The sequence below is a fragment of the Perissodus microlepis genome, chromosome 14 (genome assembly GCF_051167445.1).
Source record: "Perissodus microlepis isolate ML-2025 ecotype Zambia chromosome 14, ASM5116744v1, whole genome shotgun sequence".
NCBI classification, from domain to species: domain Eukaryota; kingdom Metazoa; phylum Chordata; class Actinopteri; order Cichliformes; family Cichlidae; genus Perissodus; species Perissodus microlepis.
In genome coordinates this window covers 23,647,867-23,668,782 of record NC_140474.1, presented here as the reverse complement: position 1 = coordinate 23,668,782, position 20,916 = coordinate 23,647,867, and the positions used below count along the sequence as shown (strand labels likewise).

Genomic DNA, 20,916 nt, shown 5'->3' with positions numbered 1-20,916 from the left:
CAGCTGACTAATGGATGGAGCAGAAAAAGCATTTTAGCTTGGAAACTTATGCTAACACATGATGTTAAAATACACCTCTTTTGGCTGAAATGCAGCTACCTGGCAACTTTTAAGAGGCTTTTAATGAAGTGCATTGACCTTTGAAGGAATAAATTGCGTGAGAGGTCTGAAACGCTTGACTTCACGAATCGTGACACCTTGAGGTTCAAACAATTGAATTCACTAATCATGATGTCATTTCGTTACCAGCAGAAAAAAAACAGAAAAGTGTAACGTCTACTCTCTAATGCACCACATCAGTGACTCATCACTTCCATGACCCTGAGCTCCTCAAATACACAGATGCGCCATTCAGAAAAATGATGTCATGACACAGATCGGGTTTCGCTGATCTCTCCAGATCTAGTCCACATCCAGTAGTGTACGGTATAGGTTTTAGCTGCTGCTGTAACACTGCATTGCTGACACTTTTGTCTAAGGACAGAAATGTCAAAGAGTCGTCTGGGGAAGCCGTGCTTTCCATTTACTGGAAAGTAATATTTCATTATATATACCCAAGATTAAAGTAGCTCTGTTCCTTTTTTTATTATCAGTACTTGATTTGTTTTGGTATGAATATCAAAAACCTTCTCACTGTCACCAACATCTTTCTTTGTGTCTGTGTATGAAAAAGGTCCAGATGACCTTGTCTTTAAGAAGTGAGAAATGCCGTGGTGTGGACGCCAGCACAATCAGATGAGGTTTTGTCAGAGAGCTCATTCAACATTGGAAACACTCAGAGGCCCCAATGAGTGAAAGAATAACCCATCTGTGTCTTCATGCTCTTGCTCATGTCCTTGCTTGGGTTTAACTTAACTTGAAGTCTAGTGTCCACCCTATGATGGCGTTCGGTCTACATTAGCGCGTTTATCAGTGGTATTTAAGTGCCAATGACGTGCAAACACTCGTCCGCTCTGAAGCAAAAGCTTGAAGGCTGAGTGAGGGATGCTATTTTTATATTTATATTATATTATATATTTATATTATATTTATATAGAGCAGTGGCGAGATAAGGTATTGGGTGAAGAGATATTGACTGACCCCTCCCCGACAACCCTCATTTCTAGTCAGTCAGGGCTGTTGCCAGAGACGACCCTGCTACCATCAGAAGCAGCCCAAACTGCTGCTTCAGGGCCACATGTGGACCTTGGGTGCTTTCTTCACATAAACATGCAGATGTAGTCCGTGAAACAAAATGCTAAGGCCCACCTGAGAGCGCACACACACACACACACACACACACACACACACACACACACACACACACACACTACTCGTTGCTATGCCACTTTCGTCAATAAGGCATTCAACAACTACGTTTGAGCTATTTTGAGCCACACAACTGATCTGTGTCACTCATGGTGACAAAGCAACAACAAGGTCTCAATTTTGCATTGATGCACTCCTCTCAATTCTTTTTTCATCTTTCTTTTATTTACGCAACAAGCCTATTTTGTGGGTGAAAACTGGAAACAGTGGATTACATCAATACGGTCAAATTCAAGGGAGAGGGACAGAGTCCTCTAATGACTTAGTGTTATGAGGAATTTCTTCGCAAATGCTCCGACTAACTTTCATAAAAATCAGCTTGGTTGTTAGAAACAAAAAACATACGGTGTTATTCACAACATAATCTCCTCCTAATAATCATGTGCAGGGAATTGATTCTGATGTACATGCTTTAAGCACTCGTGAAATTTTATTATAAACTGGATAAGAATGGGATACGGCGGTGCCAGGAAAGGACTCTCGAGAGAAAGTTAATCAAGAAGCAGAACTGGAACAAAGATATTCTGACATTTAGTCCTGAGTGAGTGACTCCCAAAACACTAGGAAATAAGATAGAAGATACTGCGCAATTATAGACAGGCTGAGTAAAACCTCGCTTCACTAATAAACTGATATTGCATAATCAGTGGCGTTTAACTTCTTTTTTAATCTTTCCAGTTTGCCTACAGCCATGTCCTTTCAGCGAGGCTTTTGGGTAGTTAGATTCTGGATGCAAGAACAAGTACAGTTTCACATAACTGGGTTGCGCTCCTGAAATGATGATCAGGATCAGGATGATTGTTAAATGATGCAACAGCAGTTTTGCTCCTGGATCTTCCTCACTGTGAAATCTGAGGACCATAAGAGGCTGATGGAAGGCAGAAATGCATCTTGGGATTTAAGACATGTCAAAACAGTGCCCTCTCTTGGTGGACCTGAGCATGGCATTTTCAGAGGTAATAACTTGCAGGTCTTTATGTTAAGAAAGTATTTTTTTTTATTAAAAACATGATATTATAGGCAAGTACATTTAGAGAATGAAGGACTGTATGATGTGCTAGAAAGTACTGTTTGTCCTTAAAGACATGACTCACACCCACACTGCCACACAATATCACTGCTGTGTGTGTCTTTTGAGATACATCCTACCTTTGAGGTTTCCATATCAGTTTCTTCCACTTCTTTTGCTTGGCCTATCAGTAAAGGTAGAGAAGAATAAATGAGAAGAATATTTATAATATGATCCTCTGGATGGTTGAACTAAATGCAACCTTTTATGTGTTGTGGTTTCTGTAGATGGGCAAGATGACCTTTTCACGAGTAACAAAGCAGATCTTGGTCTCAAGACGGCCAAGAAACTCACTCTCAGCTATTTCACTGTGGTTACTTGTGAGCACTTGGACTCAAATTTCAAGGCCTAAGGGACTTAATATGTCCTGATATCAGCTGCTAAACATCCAATTTAGGGAATTTAAAATAACTTCAGGGAAAGTGGGGGATATAATTATTTGATCTCCTGCTGAATTTCTAATTTTTCTAATTTTTATGGGTTTTCATTTTATTGGAGACAGAACATCAACCAACCAGTCAAAAGAAGAACACCATTACATAAAAGTTAGGCATTAATTTTCATGTCATTGAGTGAAATAAGTATTTGATGTCCTACAAGAAAGCTGGAATTCTGGCTTCCATTACAATCAATCAGTCAATTACTCAACAACAGATGCTTCTGATCTCATCTACTGCAGCGGTCCCCAACCTTTTTTGTGCCACGGAACATTTTAATGACCAAGACAAAAACTGTGGTATCTTGCAAATATAATAATAAACGTGAATTCACTGTGTAATTGTGTAACTTTATTAGCAGCGTGCTCCTGAAAATGCGCCAACAACATTGAGAGTAACATCCTCCTCTCTGCTCTTTAATGCTCTCTGGTCGCTATGGTAACGCGTAAATATTTCTTTCAAAATAAGACACAACTACAACACGGGAAAAGACCCAGGGAAACTGAGTTAACGATAAAAACCCTGAAAACCATAAATTTCACATCCAAGGCTCAACGACTCACGGACTGGCCCGGGGGTTGGGGACCGCTGATCTACTGTATTTATGCACACCTGCTCATAAAATCAGCTTCTTCCATTCTCAGATTTTTCTGTCAAAGGACGTCAGGGACAAGACTTTAGACCTGCAAAAGAAGGTAGAATGGGCTACAAGACCATCAGCAAGAAGTGCTGTTTGGGAGATTATTTGGAAATGAAAAGAAATTGAATCTGGAGCTTCATGGAAGATCGTGCCTCGTAGGCTGAGTACAACCATGAGAAAAGTGGTGGATTAGCCCAAAACCACACAAGAAGAGCTTGTTAATAATCTAAAGGGAGTTGGGACTACAGTCACCAAGAACACTGGTAACACACAACGTAATGGACTGAAATCTTGCAGGTCCCCCTGCTTAAGAAGGCACATGTACAGCCCAGTCTTCAGTTTGACTGTAAACATCTAAATGATTCAGAGAAGGCTCGAAAGAAAGCACACAAATACTTATGTCACACAATGACACGCAAATTAATTCATAACTTTCATGTGATGTATTTTTTTCTGGATTTTTGGTTAATATTCTGTCCATTTCCAATAAAATGAGCATATAATAAAAATTAGTGAATGCTCATTTATTTACATATACATTTTTATCTGCATTTAATAAATAAACCAATATATTACTGGGTAGTTTGCTAACTCAACTGCTGCCAGTGACTCAAGACAGTGTATGCATGAATTATGGTGATCAGAGGATCTTAATCACTCCTCCATCTATGTAGCAAATACATAATACAAATGTATTACGCTGCAATACATTTGCCTCCTGAGTCAGGGCTATGGCTTCCCACTCTTTTTGCCCGTGACTGAGCTTCCCAGCAGCTTCCTTCAGCTGTGCAACACTTTGTACAGACCCAATGCCCGTCAGTGAGGTAATCAAATGTGATACTTTTTCACCAAGAGAAATTGATTAACTGGAGTAATACCGGCAGATACAGAATAGAGGTTATTTAGCTAATGCTTCGGTATAATGCTGCTTACCTTGAGTCAAATAAATGCACAGTGTCAAATTCCTTCAGCAGGTTTTTTGGTACTTTTTCAGAGGTGCGGGGCACAGGAAAAAGGAACCCCTTAGCAAGAATAATCAAGACTGACTTTGGAACAGCTAGAGGAAAAATCAATCACGCCTCTGATGGAGGAAGGCAATTTATTGAAGACAGATTACACCACTTGATTTATAAAACCTGAAAAGCAGGCTTCCAGTAAAAGCGGCTATGTAAGAAAAGCAAACTTCTGCAGAGAATTTAATCTGAGGTCTTTGGAGTTTACATCTCAGCTAAACCCCTGGAGCTTGAGTTTGAGATACTCAACAGAGCTGCTAAAACTATCTGTTTTGTCAGTTGAATGATCATTTTAGTGTTTTTGAATGAAAACTGTAAACATTTAAATAGACAAAGCTTCAAAATGTCACCCACCCTGGGCTCAATGAAGCCATTTTTTTTTGAAAGTGTCAACAAATAACTGGATAGATTATAGAATGTTATCAATAGACTACTCACGAATTATGTAATTGTTACTTTTATAATGATTTGAAACAACTGTGCTTCTGGCTCTCCATCTACAACATATACAGCATATCTGCAGAAAAAAATGAATGCAATGTTGGTGTGCAGGGGCAGTGATATATTCATCAGTGGGACTGATTTGCTGATGAGTATAACTGAATCACACAGTGAGTCAAAAGAGGCTCTGTGATTAGTCAGCACCAAGGTCCCACTGAATGCAAACACATGGCCCACTCAAACAGATACACTATGTTCTGTAAGTTGATGTGAAAACCTCAAACCTGGATGTACAGGGGTGACTGCAGTCTGTGCTGCCTGTCTGCTTATCCTTACCCACATACAATACTTTGAGTGCCCCAGTTTACTATATTGAGATGTAATAAACCATAGATCCAATTCTCCTGCAAACCAATGCCTCAGTAATTAGACTGTATAGGTGGACTTAAAGAAATCATAACTGGATTGCGGTCAATAAAAGATCCAACTGTAGTCAGACCAGTCTTGAAAGTGATTCATGAAAGACAAAGACAGGTCTATACTTAGTTTTCATGCCATTAGGCGGCATATGTGCATGGCATATCTCCTTGTGTAACTCTACAGTGAGGCAGATGTCCACCCAGCATGAAAACAAGACCTTTTACGAAAGCAGTAAGCGGGTTTGCCAGTGACAGTTAGATTGTCTTTAGACAGGACTTAATGAATCACCTTCAGTGTGACAACTGGCTCAAAATACAGGTTGGAGGGAAAAAAAACCCTTACTTATAAAGGTTTAGAGATGTTTTTAAAGAAGCTTTAAAAGAGCTCTAGAATTTCTTTTTAGGTCCGTTTTGCATGTCACTATCTTCAGCAGCTAAAAATGATATTTGAGCCTTACAGTCATTGCTAAAAGATTTGAATTTTCCTATACAGTGCATCAAACTGTATATCTAACCAAGGCCGAGATATCCAAACATATTAACTCATAGAACTCACATTTTAGGAGGAAAATATGAAAAGCCACACATTTTAACTCTATTTCCAACGTATGAGTGGTTAGGAACAACAGTATCTCATTAAGCTTTAGCGTTTTAATTTACAACTACATGTAATTGAAATTAATTATAATTTTGGTAGAACTTTGATCTTCGACAAGTTAATGTGATTCAATGTTTATTTATATATCATATATATAAGTAAAAAAACGTTCATGCCAAAGTATATGACAGGGAAGAAAAATGAAATGCATGTGCAACTGGTATGCAATTTAGTTTTCATAAAAATTCCTGAAATGTGATTTAAAAAAAAAAAAGCTATTTGTGAATGTATATTAGTGGAGACACTTAAATACTTACAGTGTGCATATTGCAAGCTTTCAACTATCCCAGCATATTAACGTAGCTTAGTTCATATCATAATATTTAACTGTTAACAAATTGCTTTTTAAAATTTGAATATTCTTAAAATGCCATTTTGATACATATCATGTGACATGAAATGTGACTGAAAATATTTAACTGCAACAATGAATGAATCCAAAATAATGCTTAAAAAAGACCTCTTTTTTCCCACTTCACTTGATGTTTAATGTTTATCTATTGGTGATTCATTTAGTAGCTAAGGGACAGTTATGTAAAGGTAGTGCAGTAATACCTGCCAGGAGTATTTATCACAGGGTGGTAACCTAAAACAGCCCTAGGACTGTCCTGCATCCCTGTCGACAGGCGAATTATAGCTAACCAAATTGCCCTTAATGGATCTGGGCAGCAAAGATCACAGCCGAGATTTAGAAGCCGGCTGGAAAATCCTCTCTGCTGTGCGTGTGCGTGAGAGGCAGACTGTACAGGCACATTGTGATTTATTCTGCAAAACCCCTGTAGCCATTCATCAGTGTTAGGGAAAATGAAATGTGTTTATTAATCACTCTGACACTTTCTCCCAATTAAATATAAAGGATAAAGCTGACCAAAAGTTGTCGTTTAATGGTGATTTTAACCCAAGCCCCACCCTACAAAAAACATGGAAAACAGTGTAGTCACTGCAGCAGCACATTACGAAATCATATGAACTAAACTTATATTTATGAATCTACATGTATAACAATGTTTCATAATGTACGATGTCTAAAAATGCATAACCTTATATTAGTGTACAGCTGCAAGACATTCATAAAAATATTTAAATAATAAAGCAACTTAGAAGAACAAAAAAAGCTAAAGCAATTGACATTTAAAAACCTGCTTTGGACAGTTTTTCAGCAAAGGTCAAACAGAAAAGGGTACAGCAGGGAAATAATGCCAGGGCCATCTTGGTCATGTGAATTGGTCAGTGAGGCTACATTAGCATACATTATTACTTAATTCTGTAGACAAATAGCTAAATGAGCACATCTGGATTAAGGAGAACATACGTAGGTAGCTATCCATGTATTTTATACACACATATACATACATCTGTATAATAGATACAGTTAGTCAGCCCGTTTGACACTTCATAACACCTTTTTATGTTAACACATTTTATACTTTATACTAATGCTATAAACTATTTTACGGTTTAGGATTAAGAATAGAGGTTGTTGCACTTTAACTCCAGGGCTGAAAACATTCTGCAACTGCACACTGGTAACAGAAATGAGAGCTGACCTTATGTTTGTGCATGGTGAACAGGCAGACACCATCCTGGCCTCTCTCCTGGCTCTCATGGCCTCTCTTCCCTTGTTCCGTTGTCAAAGTGTCACTTATCCAACATGTTTTGTCATCATCACCAAATGTCGAAATCCCCGTCGTCCTTATCTTTCAAGCAGCACATCCAGTGTCAGTCAAATGAGACATAATGTCTCTGATGCAAGCAAACCAAAGTGATACAGACACTTGTAAAGCTAAAATGCTGGTTCGGAAGCCGCAGGATGTCCAGGCTGACTAAATGCTTATATCTTGACAGAAACTGAACCAGCTGCTCATTATTCCAGCTATTGTCAAATCACTGCCTTCCTTCCTATACATAACAATAACAATAATAATAATAAAAAAAGAAAACACACACTGAGCTTGTATTTTCAGTCTAAGTGGCTCTCACAGTCGCTTTCTACTGTATCACCTCACATCTGCTTGCAGAGCCATGGATGAGCAGTTGTACGCGGGAGGATGGATCAAGGATGTGAGCGCACTGATTGGCTGCCTGGTCATGGTGTGTGTGTGTGGGTAGGTCCCTTTGGTAGGCTCCCTGCGAACGGTTATGCTCGACGAGGGTGGTCCTTCACCTCTTTTCCTCTTGTCGTTGCTTTATCAGCCCCCCATCCTGTTCTGCTTCCCTCTGTCTCCGTGTCTGCACTAAAAGCTGCAGTTACGCTTTCCTGTTCCTCAGCCACCGCATCACAGCATGCTTGTGAGGACGCCACATCAGTGCTTCAGTGAATGCATGCGCACAGATACTGAATGAATATGGAGAAGAAACAGCAGCTGCGTCATGCATTCATTTCCTCTTTCCAGACGTAATGGCTCTAGCAAGTGCTCACTGAAAATTTATTATATAAATAAATAAATAAATAAATAATTAAAAAACAACAAAAAAGTCTCCTCTGAGGTCACAGCCTGAGCTAGACGTGGAGTAAGGCAGGAATTAGCTGTAGGTGGTTCAACACTGGATGTTATAAACAAATATATATTTTTTGGTCAATAAAAAATTTAATGGTCATGAAATACCTGGTAAAAATTGCATCCATAGTTTTAGCTCATTTTTATTTATGTATTTATTGTTTTTAAATTAAAAATCTCATCATATGTTACGTGAATTCTTGCCTGTATAGTGAAAGTCACCCACAGCCAGACTAGTGTGTTTTCAAATATGTTGAATCTTTGCTTTTCTGGGCCTGTCTCACAAAGTAAAGGGCAAGATCAGATTATGCTGACCTCCATCACTGGAAGCTAATGTCTCTAACCACAGACATTGATCGATAATCCAGCATTTGAGAAGGCAGAAAAGCAATGCAGGCATTAGAGCAAAGGCAGAGAGGATAAGGCAGGACTGTTTGGAAGAATCTCAGAAGCATAAATATCACAGCTAATATAAGGGGTGTCCATTATTAGCCAACCAAATCTTAGTTGATGAGGAGCCTCTTTATGGACCACGTTTTGATTGGTAGTTGGCTGCAGTATAAAAACAACAACAACACAACAAAGAAACACAACTAAAGTTGGTCAGTCATTCAGAGGCAAATGTTTTCATTTATATGGCTGGTGTCTGTGATTATTAGATTAGTTATTACCCAATGAGCTTGGCAGAACTCAAACAATGCTAATAATGTTTATGTATGTAGCATAAACCTAGCCAGCATGTATGGCAATGTGCTTTAACACAGGATAACGCAGACATTATCACATTTATAATAATTATAGGTTGTGCTCATTATTAGGCTTTTGTATTTCTTTCTCACTTTGCCATCAAAGGAAAATCAATGGAACTTATGAACCATTTTTCCGAATTTCCTGGAAAATGTATATGTAGATAATTGCTGAGTAACCCCATTATATTTTCCATGCAAAGAATGCATCGGAGCTTCTTTCTCCTCATCAAAACTGAAAGGTTTCTAATTACACTTGCATTACATTTTACCTAACCGAAGGGCTTTTTGCATGCATTATTTACAGGTGCTCCTATAAATAAGTATTGATCTTAAGCAGTCTGTCTCACTACTTAGGAAATACTGGAAGCCCTGTTACAAGGTCTACGGAGATAGATTTAGGTCCTGTTGGCTGTGGGATGGGCCTCACGGATTGGTCTTTTCACACTGTACCCCACATAGGGATGGGTATTGTTTAGGTTTTATCCGATACCAGTACCAAACCGGTACTTTTGAAACAGTGCCGGTGCTTAAACGGTGCTCGAACCGGTGCTTAAAGAATGGAGAACACAAAATTGGTCCAAAAACCTCTCATGTTCAGCTGTTTTTTGTAAAAAGATAACAATCTTAGCCTTTTCTGCAGCTATAGGGGATTTATGGTATCACTCTTGGCTGGAAGCAGTGCTTAATCAATGGAAAACACAAACTTTATCCAAAAACCTCTCATGTTTAGCTGTTTTCCACTTTTTCTTTGGTCATTTTAGCCTTTTTGGCTAGGGTGAAGGGAGTATCTGCCATTAAACAAGAAGACAGCCGCATGTAACTATGACTGTGTTTGCTAGTTCACCTTACATGCATTAATGTAATAACGTGGTTAGCCTACTCAATGTAAATTACACACGAACAACATTAAGCTACTCACGCAGAGAAGAACGGCTGCTGCTGCTGCCATCATCATCCGTCATCATTTCTGCTACACTGGCAGGGCTAGGGGCCAAGACTCTCCTCTTCGGGTTTTTGGGGGATGTTGCAAACTCCGGGTCCGATAACAGGCAACCCACCGCAGTAGATGTGCACGGTGTGAGGTCTCGCAGCAAGCTATCAAATACGGCGCATTTCTCAGCTTTTAAAAAAAACGCTATGCGTCGCCAGGTGTTTCATTGGATTTGAGGTGTTACCTCCTTTGACAGTATCACAGTATCAGCTTAAAGCACTTGTTGCAGGCTGCTGAGTTTGCATCTTTTGCTGTGAAGTACAGCCAGACTTTTGACCGCTTCGCCTTGGACATTTTTAATCTGTAGCTCTGCTCTAAAAGAACGTACGTACCTGGGCCCGCCTACTATCCTCGGAAACGTAAAATGATTGGCTGGAATCCAAAGTGCATGACATCTCAGGGAAAAAAAAGCACCGAAATAAAGCACCGAAATGTGCGCTGCTTTTCGGTCTGGTTACTACCGTTTATGACAGAACCGGTGCCAGATACCAGTACCCATCCCTAACCCCACACATGCTTGATTGGATTTAGGGGGTTTGGCGACTGGGTCAACACCTTGAGCTCTTTGCTCAGAGTAGTTTCTGCTGTGTGGGGAAACACATTTTGCGGAGGGACGTCAGCTTCAGCAACATTAATAAAAATGCAAGGATTTAAGACTTTTCATCAAAACACTGCACTGTAATAGTACGATCAGCATTTTTTAATTCCCCCTCCTCCCTTATTTTTTTGTTAACTGTATGACTGGTTTTAGTACATCTTGTTTTTTAACAACTAATCTAACTAATCATTAAAAATTTTACTGCTATTGTTTAATTATATTCTATCATATGCACTCATAACCATTCAGTTCTGTGTTTTCCTCTCAATAGGCAGTTATCCACCTCTGTTGTTCTGCCATCCTACCCGAAGCAGAATGTATGAATCATTCTAAAAATGCAGAGGTGTTTAAGTGAAGATGGCAATCAAACAAAACGCAACAAAAGCAGCATCTCTTGGACTAATAGTTAACACTCACTATTACAAAATACACCCACTGTCATTCAGAAGGTTTGCCCACCATATACAACATGCAGCTGAGCCACCTGTGTATCCAAAACAAATTTCAGACATTCTCAGAGTCCCTTGTCCTCACAAATTCAACAAGCATTAACTAGGAAGAAAAGGAAAATCAACATCTAATTACCATCAATTTTCCCACAAAAGGCACGGCTCCTGGCTTGAAAGGCATTGCACTAAATGCCGGAGTACAGAGACTCCTAGTGGTTTAAACCTGGACTGGCCTGCTTGTCACCAAACTCGCATGACTGACCACTCAAAGCATACCAAAGCAGACACACGCATACCAGATTGCACACACACAAACACAGAATAATAACAGTGTTCATTCAGCTCAGAAAATGTGCTGCACAAACATCATTTCTCCTGAATGATCGCTGTGAGCATCAAACACAGGCACACATCAAAAAGCAAAGCGCTTACATGGTTATGGCCTGATAACAAACTGCTAGTATCACTTTCTACATAAAATAAAACATGCTCAACACCATGTCTGAAAGATAGTACAGTATATCTATTACTGGGTTGACTACACTCTGACTCAACATTGGAGAGCAGTCCTAAAGTCAGAAACGTAGAAACAGCAACTTATATAATTTCCTGTCATGCTGCCGGTCAAAGACTTGCTTGTAGCTAATCACACTCACCTTTCCAGTGTACGCCTTGGACCTTTTTGCTTCAGGTCCAGCACAGTCTCTCTTGCACAGCCTTCACACCCCAAAGAGCAAAGTGTCTGTGCCCACAGTGTGAGTGCACAGTGCTGACCTGCCACCGGCTGGGTAGCTAAAGGACTACAATCTCCACAACAGTGCCCAACCTACAAAGCCCTGTTTGTGTCTAATGTTGTTTGTCCAATAAAAGATAACAATGGCATTCCATGGCTTGCAACTGTATTCACTGCTGGCCTCTCCAAATGTAAAGCGTATTCAGACACCTTGGTTGGTGGACAAAGGCGTGAATCTGTGTCACATGAGGGGTGGGTGGCGCCAGGGCAGATGGGGTGACAGTAAGGCTGGTCACGGTGCATAAGCTCACCAGCATACGATGCATGCCACCACCTCTACGGGGAAGTAGACTCACCTGATTTTGTCCGCTGCACTGTCAGACCTGCACGGAGGAAAAAAGAACATTCAGTCATAGCATACTGCAGACACGGCTTTTATCTAACAGCTGAAACACTCTGCATCATATTATGTGGTTGTGACATCAAAAAGACACTTTCTTTTTCTTCTAAATAACTATAACTCCTTACTTTAGAACAACTCATGTAAAGAATCTATTGCATTCATTATATATTCATATAGTTTTACAAACTCACTAACTATAATTTACCTGAGACGCATGAGGTGAGGCGCATGTCCACAACTGCTTGTTAACAGAATGGTCTAATCAGCCAATCACTTGGAAGCAATTATATTTAGGGATGTAGGCACTGGTCAGATGACGTGCCAACGTTCAAACTGAGCATCAGGATGGGAAGAAATAGGATTTGTGACTTTGAGTGTGACATGGTGATTGATGCCAAACAGAGTGGTCTCAGTATTTCAGAAACTGCGTCCCTACTGGGATTTCCCCGGAAAAACGATTGGTCAGACTACTTTGAACTATCAGGAAAGCAACAGTAGCTCAAATAACCACCCAAACAAGAAAGGAATTAGAAGCAGGAATCACCAGACACTGAGGAGCCTTCCTGTTCTACAGTAATAAAACCAGAATACAACCTGCTTGAAACCAAGTTGTCCCATTAAGTTGAGCTCATTGACAAAGACTCATTCAGACTGATGGCAGCATGTTGGCAATCTGTCTGCATTTACAAATTAAGTGCAATTATTTACAAACCTTCAACAATCAGAGGGTGACTGCAGTCAGTCCAAATCAGACTGCAACTGTTTGCAGAAAGGTTGCCTCCTATCAGGCGACCCGTGGAACCACCTTGCATTCAAAAATGGTATTGACTGTGCCAGACCCACAATCTCTGGGCAGCCACTGGCTGTGAATGTGAAAAAACTTATTCAGGATAATGATTTACTAATGTGTACAATTTGATATCATTATGTAAGAATGAAAACACACAGTGCATATTAATTCAATATTTGAGCATTTATAATCTAGTTATAGACATCTGGAGGAGGTGAGCTTCCCCAGTGTATGATTAAATAAAGTCTATCTCTGTCTGCTTGCTGCATTGTAGTGCTTCATATGGTGGTGGAAATATAGCTGCGGATATATTACTTAAACCTTCTGAGAAGGGAGGGGGTTTAAAGCTAAGTGTCACATGACAGCCTGGCAATTTCACTGGAGTTACATAAACGTATTCTCTATTCTGCAAATTGATCCAGTGATGGCATGTCTCACAAGGCACAAATTTTCATTCACAACTCACAATCATGTGCTGCATCATCTTCACCGATGAGTCATATTACACTCACTTAGCAAAGTCACATTGTGATATTACATAACACTATCTGCAGTTAAAGTGGAGGAGTTGAGCAGAAGCGTCAGAGGCAACGATACCAAAAACATGACAATGACAGGGAATGAGCAAACTTGTCTTCACGTCCTTCCCAAAAACCTCCACAGATGCCCTGATAATCTGGCTGAGGCAGCTAAACGTTCACATACTGTGTTAGCCTGCTGCCACTTCACCAGAAAATGCAGCTGCGCACATCATACACCGAGCAAAAACTGCAGCACACCAGGCAGACAGACAAACGCAGAGAGAGCAAAAAACACAAGTGTGACTGGCATGGAGATGACGACACGGGCGAAGTTTGCGAGAAGGCAGTCGCCGGGCAGAAATCCAGCTGTTTTTACCTGCAGAGGAGACATGACATTCCGTGCCCTCTAAAGCCGGCTACAGAACGCTGCTCTCCCTGCAGCTGCTGCAGACAAACCTCACTAGCTATCACCAGTGCAGCAAAGAAAAGAGCGGCAAAAAATCCCATAGGTTTCACAGGTGCTGCTCCTGATTTGAGTAAGAGGAGACACTGAGCGAGGAGAGTGCGCGGGAGGGAGAGCAGGACAGAAAGAAACAGTGGAGGTGTAGTGCACAGCTCTGGTAGACTGAGCTAAAAGCAAAGACAACTAAGTGGGTGGTTATTCAGAGGCTAGACGGAGGGGATTCTTGCAAATTTTCTCTTCAGGATGTCCTACTTTTGCATCATGCTTGACTGAATCTTAGCTCTGCACGTGAACAATATGAGCAGCAGTTCATTTGCTCTAAAGCAACAAACTATTTATTTTAACCAGATTCTACTCTGTTTTTGGCACACCACATAAAATTATGAGCATGAAATTAGCCAGTTTAGAAGAATAATTATTGACACAGTCTTGTGTTTTTTTTACCTGCAGGCTGTCATTATCTGGTGTGATTTTAAGCACCACCCTTAGATGGAAAGACTTATAAAATTTGGTATGCAGGTTTTCTTATGCAAAAATCTGTGTAATTTTTGCAGTGATCTAACAAAGTTCCTCTTCCTCATGTTTTTAAAAATTATTATTTTAATATTTATAGCAGATGAAGAGCTAAAGTTTGCTGTGCAGGGACAGAGACCACACTAGAGACTCTGCTTTTGCTTCCGGTACTCAGCCTGAAAACTACATGTATTATCAAGGCTTCTCTACAGCTTTACTATCTGATTGTAACAATTGCCATAAAAACTGGATATCACATCACAGGCCGACACATGTATGACAAATAAAGACATGCACACGCTTAAGCACCAGATTCAGTTACTGATTTTACTTTTCAGTAGTGATGCTGTGACAACTGCAGCAAAGAGTGACAAAGAGCTAATCTCTCAACTCGAGCTGAGCTCTGGGACGCAGAGCCTCTAATTGCTGTGGGAGAAGTTACATATGACCGCTTTCAGATGACTGCGGCGTAGGCACCAGTAAAAGAACCTTCTCTGTCAGTTTGTAATTCTCATGAATGTCACATCAGAAGGAAAATCAAAGCGTGGCATTTACAAGTTTATGGATAGTTCAAAAGCTTCATTTGAATCCATTTTCACAGAACGAGGCCCCTCAAAGAAAAAAAGAATGGTTTTTTGAATGAGGCTTCAATTAGCATTTTTATGAAACTGATGAAATATCTAAATGTAAAGCCACAACCAATCCTTTTGCCTCACCGTCAGTACTAGCAAAAAAATAGACCTTGGACTGCCCTCTACTGGAGAATATATGCAATAACCAGAGCCTGCATATGAAATGACCAAAAACACTGACTTCATTGTTCTTTCACTTTGAAGGACTGTATCAGATAGACAAACAAAACACAGTGTATGTGCCCTCACTGATGCTCACAGCATCATAATTCCTCTAATAATAAATTAAATTCTTACAGAGTGACCCTTGCAGTGTAGTACATAACTTCCTGGGTTTGACCTTCAAATCCCAGCTTCGACTTGGTTTGCTAACACATGTTAAAAGTCCTCTTGCTCTACCACATAAAAAGTGTCTCATGCAAAGGCAAATGCGTGCAGCAGTTACACACTTGCTTACCTCTCCTCTCGGATCAATGGAGTCAAGAAGCGATTGCTTTCGTCTTCATGGCTACTCTGCAGGCTGCTTTGCTGACTGCTTTGCTGGCTGCTGCAAGAAAATCAGGGTGACAGTCAGTGTCACACAATTCCAGCAAAAATGAAAAGATACAGAAGTTGCATCTAAAATGTATTTATTGTTGGCCTATTTCTCCCTAAAATAAATAAAAAAAGAAAAACACAACAAAAGCAAACATACATACAAATAAACCCTATGCGTGAACTTATATAAAAATAAATTTCATCTATTAGCTTCAACTCTCACACTGTCAGCATGTAAAGTATGTGTCAGCTACAGTTTTTGCATGCACATATCCCATGGTAACACTAGAGGGCGATATATGACATGGGCTATGCAAAGAAAAAAAAAAAAAAAAAAAAAAAAAAAAAAAGAGTTATGCAGTTTTTTGGAGGGTTACAGATGTTTAAATTATATATATAGAGAAAATATTCAGGAGCCAGAGATCTTTTGAAGAGATTTAGGATCGTTTCTGCTACACCACAAATAATGTACAAGCTGCAGTTTATTTATCAGTTACTTTTTTATTTAGTGTGACTAAACGTTCTATATAGTATATGACTAATACACTAGTAATAGAGAGCGTTTTTTCCCGAGCATTTATTTCCCTATTTTAAAATTCTGCAGTTATTCTCATCCACGCTTTGACATTTAAGAATAAAGCCAGTCTGTTGGGAAAAAAGGTCTTCATTAATTCACTCTCTTAAGTCTGCAGGATGCCTTGACCTATTTCCTAAAGCAGCTATGAGCTGTCCAAGCCTGGAGGAGATGCTGGAATGTATGAAAAATGCAGATTTTGGGAGCCTGAGATTATTTTGGGAAATTGTTGACGCACTTTGAAAATACTTGTCCGAGTTAATCAGTTATTTTAGTAATCTGTAATGTTCTTTTCAAACGTTTAAGTTCTTACTATTAATAATACACATGTATACACTACTACTAATATAAATGAAAAGTAGTTAATAACATGTATCATGTAACAAAATGTAACAAAAAAAAAAAAAAAAAAACCCCAGCAAAAACAATAAACAAGCTAAAATTAGCTTTATCTGATCATCTGCTGCTTTTCTGGTACAAAAACTTGACTCCTGACAGCAGATGTCACTCAAAAGATAAATTTTTGCAATTTCATATCATTTTACCGGGTTCCTATCTTCCCTCCTGCTTCCTTCACTGCAACTACAGAGTGTCTGCAAGCTGTTCACTCAAGGCTAAGACATACTGTATGCACTCTAATCAGATGTGTTTATTCTGGTGTATGTATCTCTGTCCTTCAGAGCATGCTCATTCTAAATGACCAGAACAGAATGTAGACATGGAGTCAATCCAGACTGAATTATTCATTGCTCGTACACAACTAGTACAATACCCGCGACACTATTCATTATACTTTCTTAATTTTTCCTTTTTAAACCAACATATTAAAAGGTACAACGAAATCAAGGACAACAAAGCTACATAATCCAAACTTCGATCACGTATGATCCATGTTTATAATTTATATTGTATCTCCTCATCTTTAAATATTAAGCAGTGACTGGTTTACAGTTCGCAGGATACATATTTTCTTTATTTATTTAGTAAATAACAGTTTAACAAAAAACGAAAGGGACAATGAACTTTGCAAATGTGCGGCTTTGATGGTTAGTACTTAATAACAGCCCATCAGTTTATAAACACTTTTTATAGCCGCTACATTCTTTCAGTTCTGTCTGGTGGGATTTTAACCTACACCTCCAGAATAAAGCTTCTAGTTCTGTGACTTCCTTCAGCTTTTATTTTTCCGATGCTAAGCTTGGGAACTCTGACAAAACCTTGGCTTGCACCTCTCGCGTTGTCCAATTTTGAAACCCTCCTCTTTTTCAGCTTCTAGCACTGTTGCTCATTCAGGCCAAAAAGTTCACTTTAATTTCATCAGTGCCCAGGACTTAACTCCAAAGACTCCAGGCTTTTCTTTCCTTTTCTTTTAAATTAATTTGCAAATATTTCACTTGGCAGTAAGCAGATTTTTCAGGTCATATTTGTGTAGGTGTCACTGCACAGACCAGAATGTGCATTACTATTCCAGTCTAATGCAGTCAAACACTTAGAGAGGATTTGCCTTTCTATCAATCCTGCTTGACATGTACAAAGAGTGCTCTCTCAAAGTATATCTTTACCTTCCAGAAGTCAACTTGTCCTCCGGTGTTCTTGTTAACTATGATTTTAAGTCACTGTGAATTGTGGAACTGTCTACCTGACAAAACTTTGCCATCTTCTTCCCGCTGCTTAACGAGAAGCAATTATTTAAATTTCCAGACCTTGTTAAGTCACCAGCTCCCCTGTGCTCCAGATGGACACACAGTGCCTTCACACTGGAAGCAGCAGGGGAAATAAAGATGGACGATTCTCAACAATGAAACTTCTCTGTTCACAATCCAAGCATGTGACTATAGATGCTATGCAGTTATTTAGATGTTCCCCAAGTCAGAGGGTTTGTATAGCTTTGAAATGTGCATCACCCGGACTTCCCTGTGAACAAGTCATAACCCTAATAAAGACTTTGCAAACATTATATGAGAGCTCAGACCACTTAGGCTGCTCAAAGTTTTACAAACTACGTGATGATTTTTTTCTTTTTCTACTCTAAAACCATGAAAAAAAAAATCTTCTCTTGCTTAAAACGTTACATTTTATGTCTTTTGAAGACAATTTTAAATTGTTTAAATTGTTCTGCTCTTATCAAGCAGCAGCTTCCACTGTGTCTGTAAGCTCCCTCTGTTCTTTGAAACACTATCTTAGACACGCAGAGATACACATAGGTCCACATGCACACACAGTGTGCACACCGAATGTGTCAGACCACAAGACGAGAAAAACATCAGAATGACAAGATTAAGATGAAACAGGATAACATGTCAATACTGCGACAAGGGATAAGTAAAAACACTCAGGCTGGACAAAGAATGAGGCTTTACTTAGAGAGGATTAAAATCAATAACACTTAAATGATTTCATGATTTCGCATTCATCACTAAAGATTTAAACATTTAAAGCAGTTTGATGAGAGGAAAACTGATTGGCCTTCCATGTCAGTGATGAAAAGCTAAAGTTGTATAACAAAGAATTAATTATTTAAAGAATTTTAAAACTGCAGTCAGAGTCAAATAAATCAATTGTATTCTACACCCGTTAATTCTTTAGAAATGTAAAAGGCATCATGGCAGAGCTGATTTACTACAGGAAGCGTAAAACGTCTTAATTTCATCCTAGTGAAATACTTCTGAGTGTTTCCATGAGGAGAAAACCGAGTTAACTTTCACACTGCAACACATCTGACTATCTGTAAAGGATCTGCCAGAGTTGTATATTAACTGAGGATTAGAAGCAGGTTTCACGTCACAAAGCTTTTGCACACATTGTTGAGTGCACAACATTTCTACTGCTGATTTTATGTCACATTTACACACAGGTAACATTTTCTAAAACGACACCCTATATGTAAATGAAACATAAGAGTGCTTATGTAAAATTTCTCCTTACATCTCAAAAAATTTTTCTAAATACCTGCTATTATATATAATATAATGTGATATAATATTTCTAAAGCCTTTCAGAAGAGAAGACCAAGGTAACCAAGGTAACAGCACCAGATCCCTTTATAAATCTACAAAGATGTGGTTAAATATAAAAAGCTCTGCTACGTTTGTATATTAACTGGGAAATTAAAGCAGGCTTCAAGTCACAAAACCAATGTAGGCATTTTAAAAAGCACAAGATTAATAGGTTTTACTTCGGCTGCTGCTTTTGTGCCGTGCCCATGTCACTCAAAAAACAACTACTAAGCTAAAAACCTTTTAAAAAGAAACAATGATGTGGTGTGTTATACCCTTCATATTTCATATCTAAATTAACTTCTGGTGGTAATTTATCTTAATTTATCATAATTTATTTCAGTCGAAAAGCTACTGATATAAGAACCAGTTCATTTACCGATTAGTAGTAGTGAGTGATTATTTGCAGACAAACATGAAAAACTACAGGCAACCACAGGAATCTGCTAGCAACCAAAGCAACTAAACTCACTGGGAGGTTTTTGGTGCATCAACTTCTTTGCAACCCTTTTCACCCAGCAACGGCCAGAAACTACTGGGAACTGCTGTCAACCAGTCGTGATATACACATTTGTATCTAGCAACCATGTGGTTGATTTACATCCAACATGGCGGACAGCTGTAAAGCAATGCGCATGTGACGTCATGTGAGACCACTCAGTAGAAGAATGTGGGAAAACAGCTTTCAGTCGTAACAAAGGTTTCGATACAGCGGATGTTGTATTAAATATCAACTCTGCGAGAGAACACTGTGAAACAGAACAAACTGTCTCGGGCGTTTACGCACTTCTTGTTCTGCTTCAGCAATAATTAAGTAACGACAAACATTAACATCTGAATTATTTATGTCACTCTCACACAGTTTTAAACCATGGTATTTTTTTTTCTTTTACATAATAGATTCAGTTGTACCAGGCAGCACACTGAGAAGCTATGTCAGCTTTATGCCACAGTACATTATTAAGCTGAGGAACGCTTCTTACATTACACCTTCAGGAAGAAGTAGAGATTTTCTCAAGAACTGCTCGATAATGACCGTATTTCACACTCAAGGATGCTGCGGCAGTTATGCACCTCTGGAGAGTGCCTTCAATTCAGAGAAAGATAGCACATTTATGGAGGGAAGAATGAAACTATTCCTATCTATTGTTAGCAGTGATAAGTGGCCTCCAAAAAAATACAGTAAAGACAGAAAAAAAAACACAACGAGAAGAGAAATTATCAGAGCTTTTCCTTCTAGCTTGTCTTGGTTTGGGAGGAGAAAATATTATTTTTCAACTAGACTAACCAAAATGCATTTGTATTCCTAGGCCAACCAGACAGGTTGCAGTTTAGATTCAGGTCAGACGTATATGAGCAGTGAAGACAATAAAGATGTCTAACTGATAACTAAAGGTAAATGCCACCAGGTCTGTGTCTCATTAAAACACAGTCACAATCTCGCCTTCTTTTTTTCTGAGTTATAGCTGTGAATACCAGTGAAA

General features: G+C 39.1%; 1 protein-coding gene across 14 annotated transcripts in view; it reads right to left on the bottom strand.

The window, feature by feature from the left end:
- Positions 1-20,916, bottom strand: part of gramd1bb (GRAM domain containing 1Bb) — a 114,134-nt gene that overhangs the window by 43,879 nt on the left and 49,339 nt on the right. For 9 of the 14 annotated variants that reach the window (XM_084950980.1, XM_084950984.1, XM_084950981.1 and 6 more), the window contains exons 3-4: positions 15,783-15,872; positions 12,360-12,386 (exon numbers count right to left, since the gene is read on the bottom strand). In XM_084950980.1, the coding sequence (XP_084807106.1) occupies positions 12,360-12,386; positions 15,783-15,872 (117 nt within the window). Of the gene's footprint in view, positions 1-2,457; positions 2,502-7,532; positions 9,275-12,359; positions 12,387-12,611; positions 12,638-14,093; positions 14,344-15,782; positions 15,873-20,916 lie in introns of those variants that run through there. The other 5 variants (XM_084950990.1, XM_084950995.1, XM_084950993.1 and 2 more) reach the window with 5 other exon arrangements.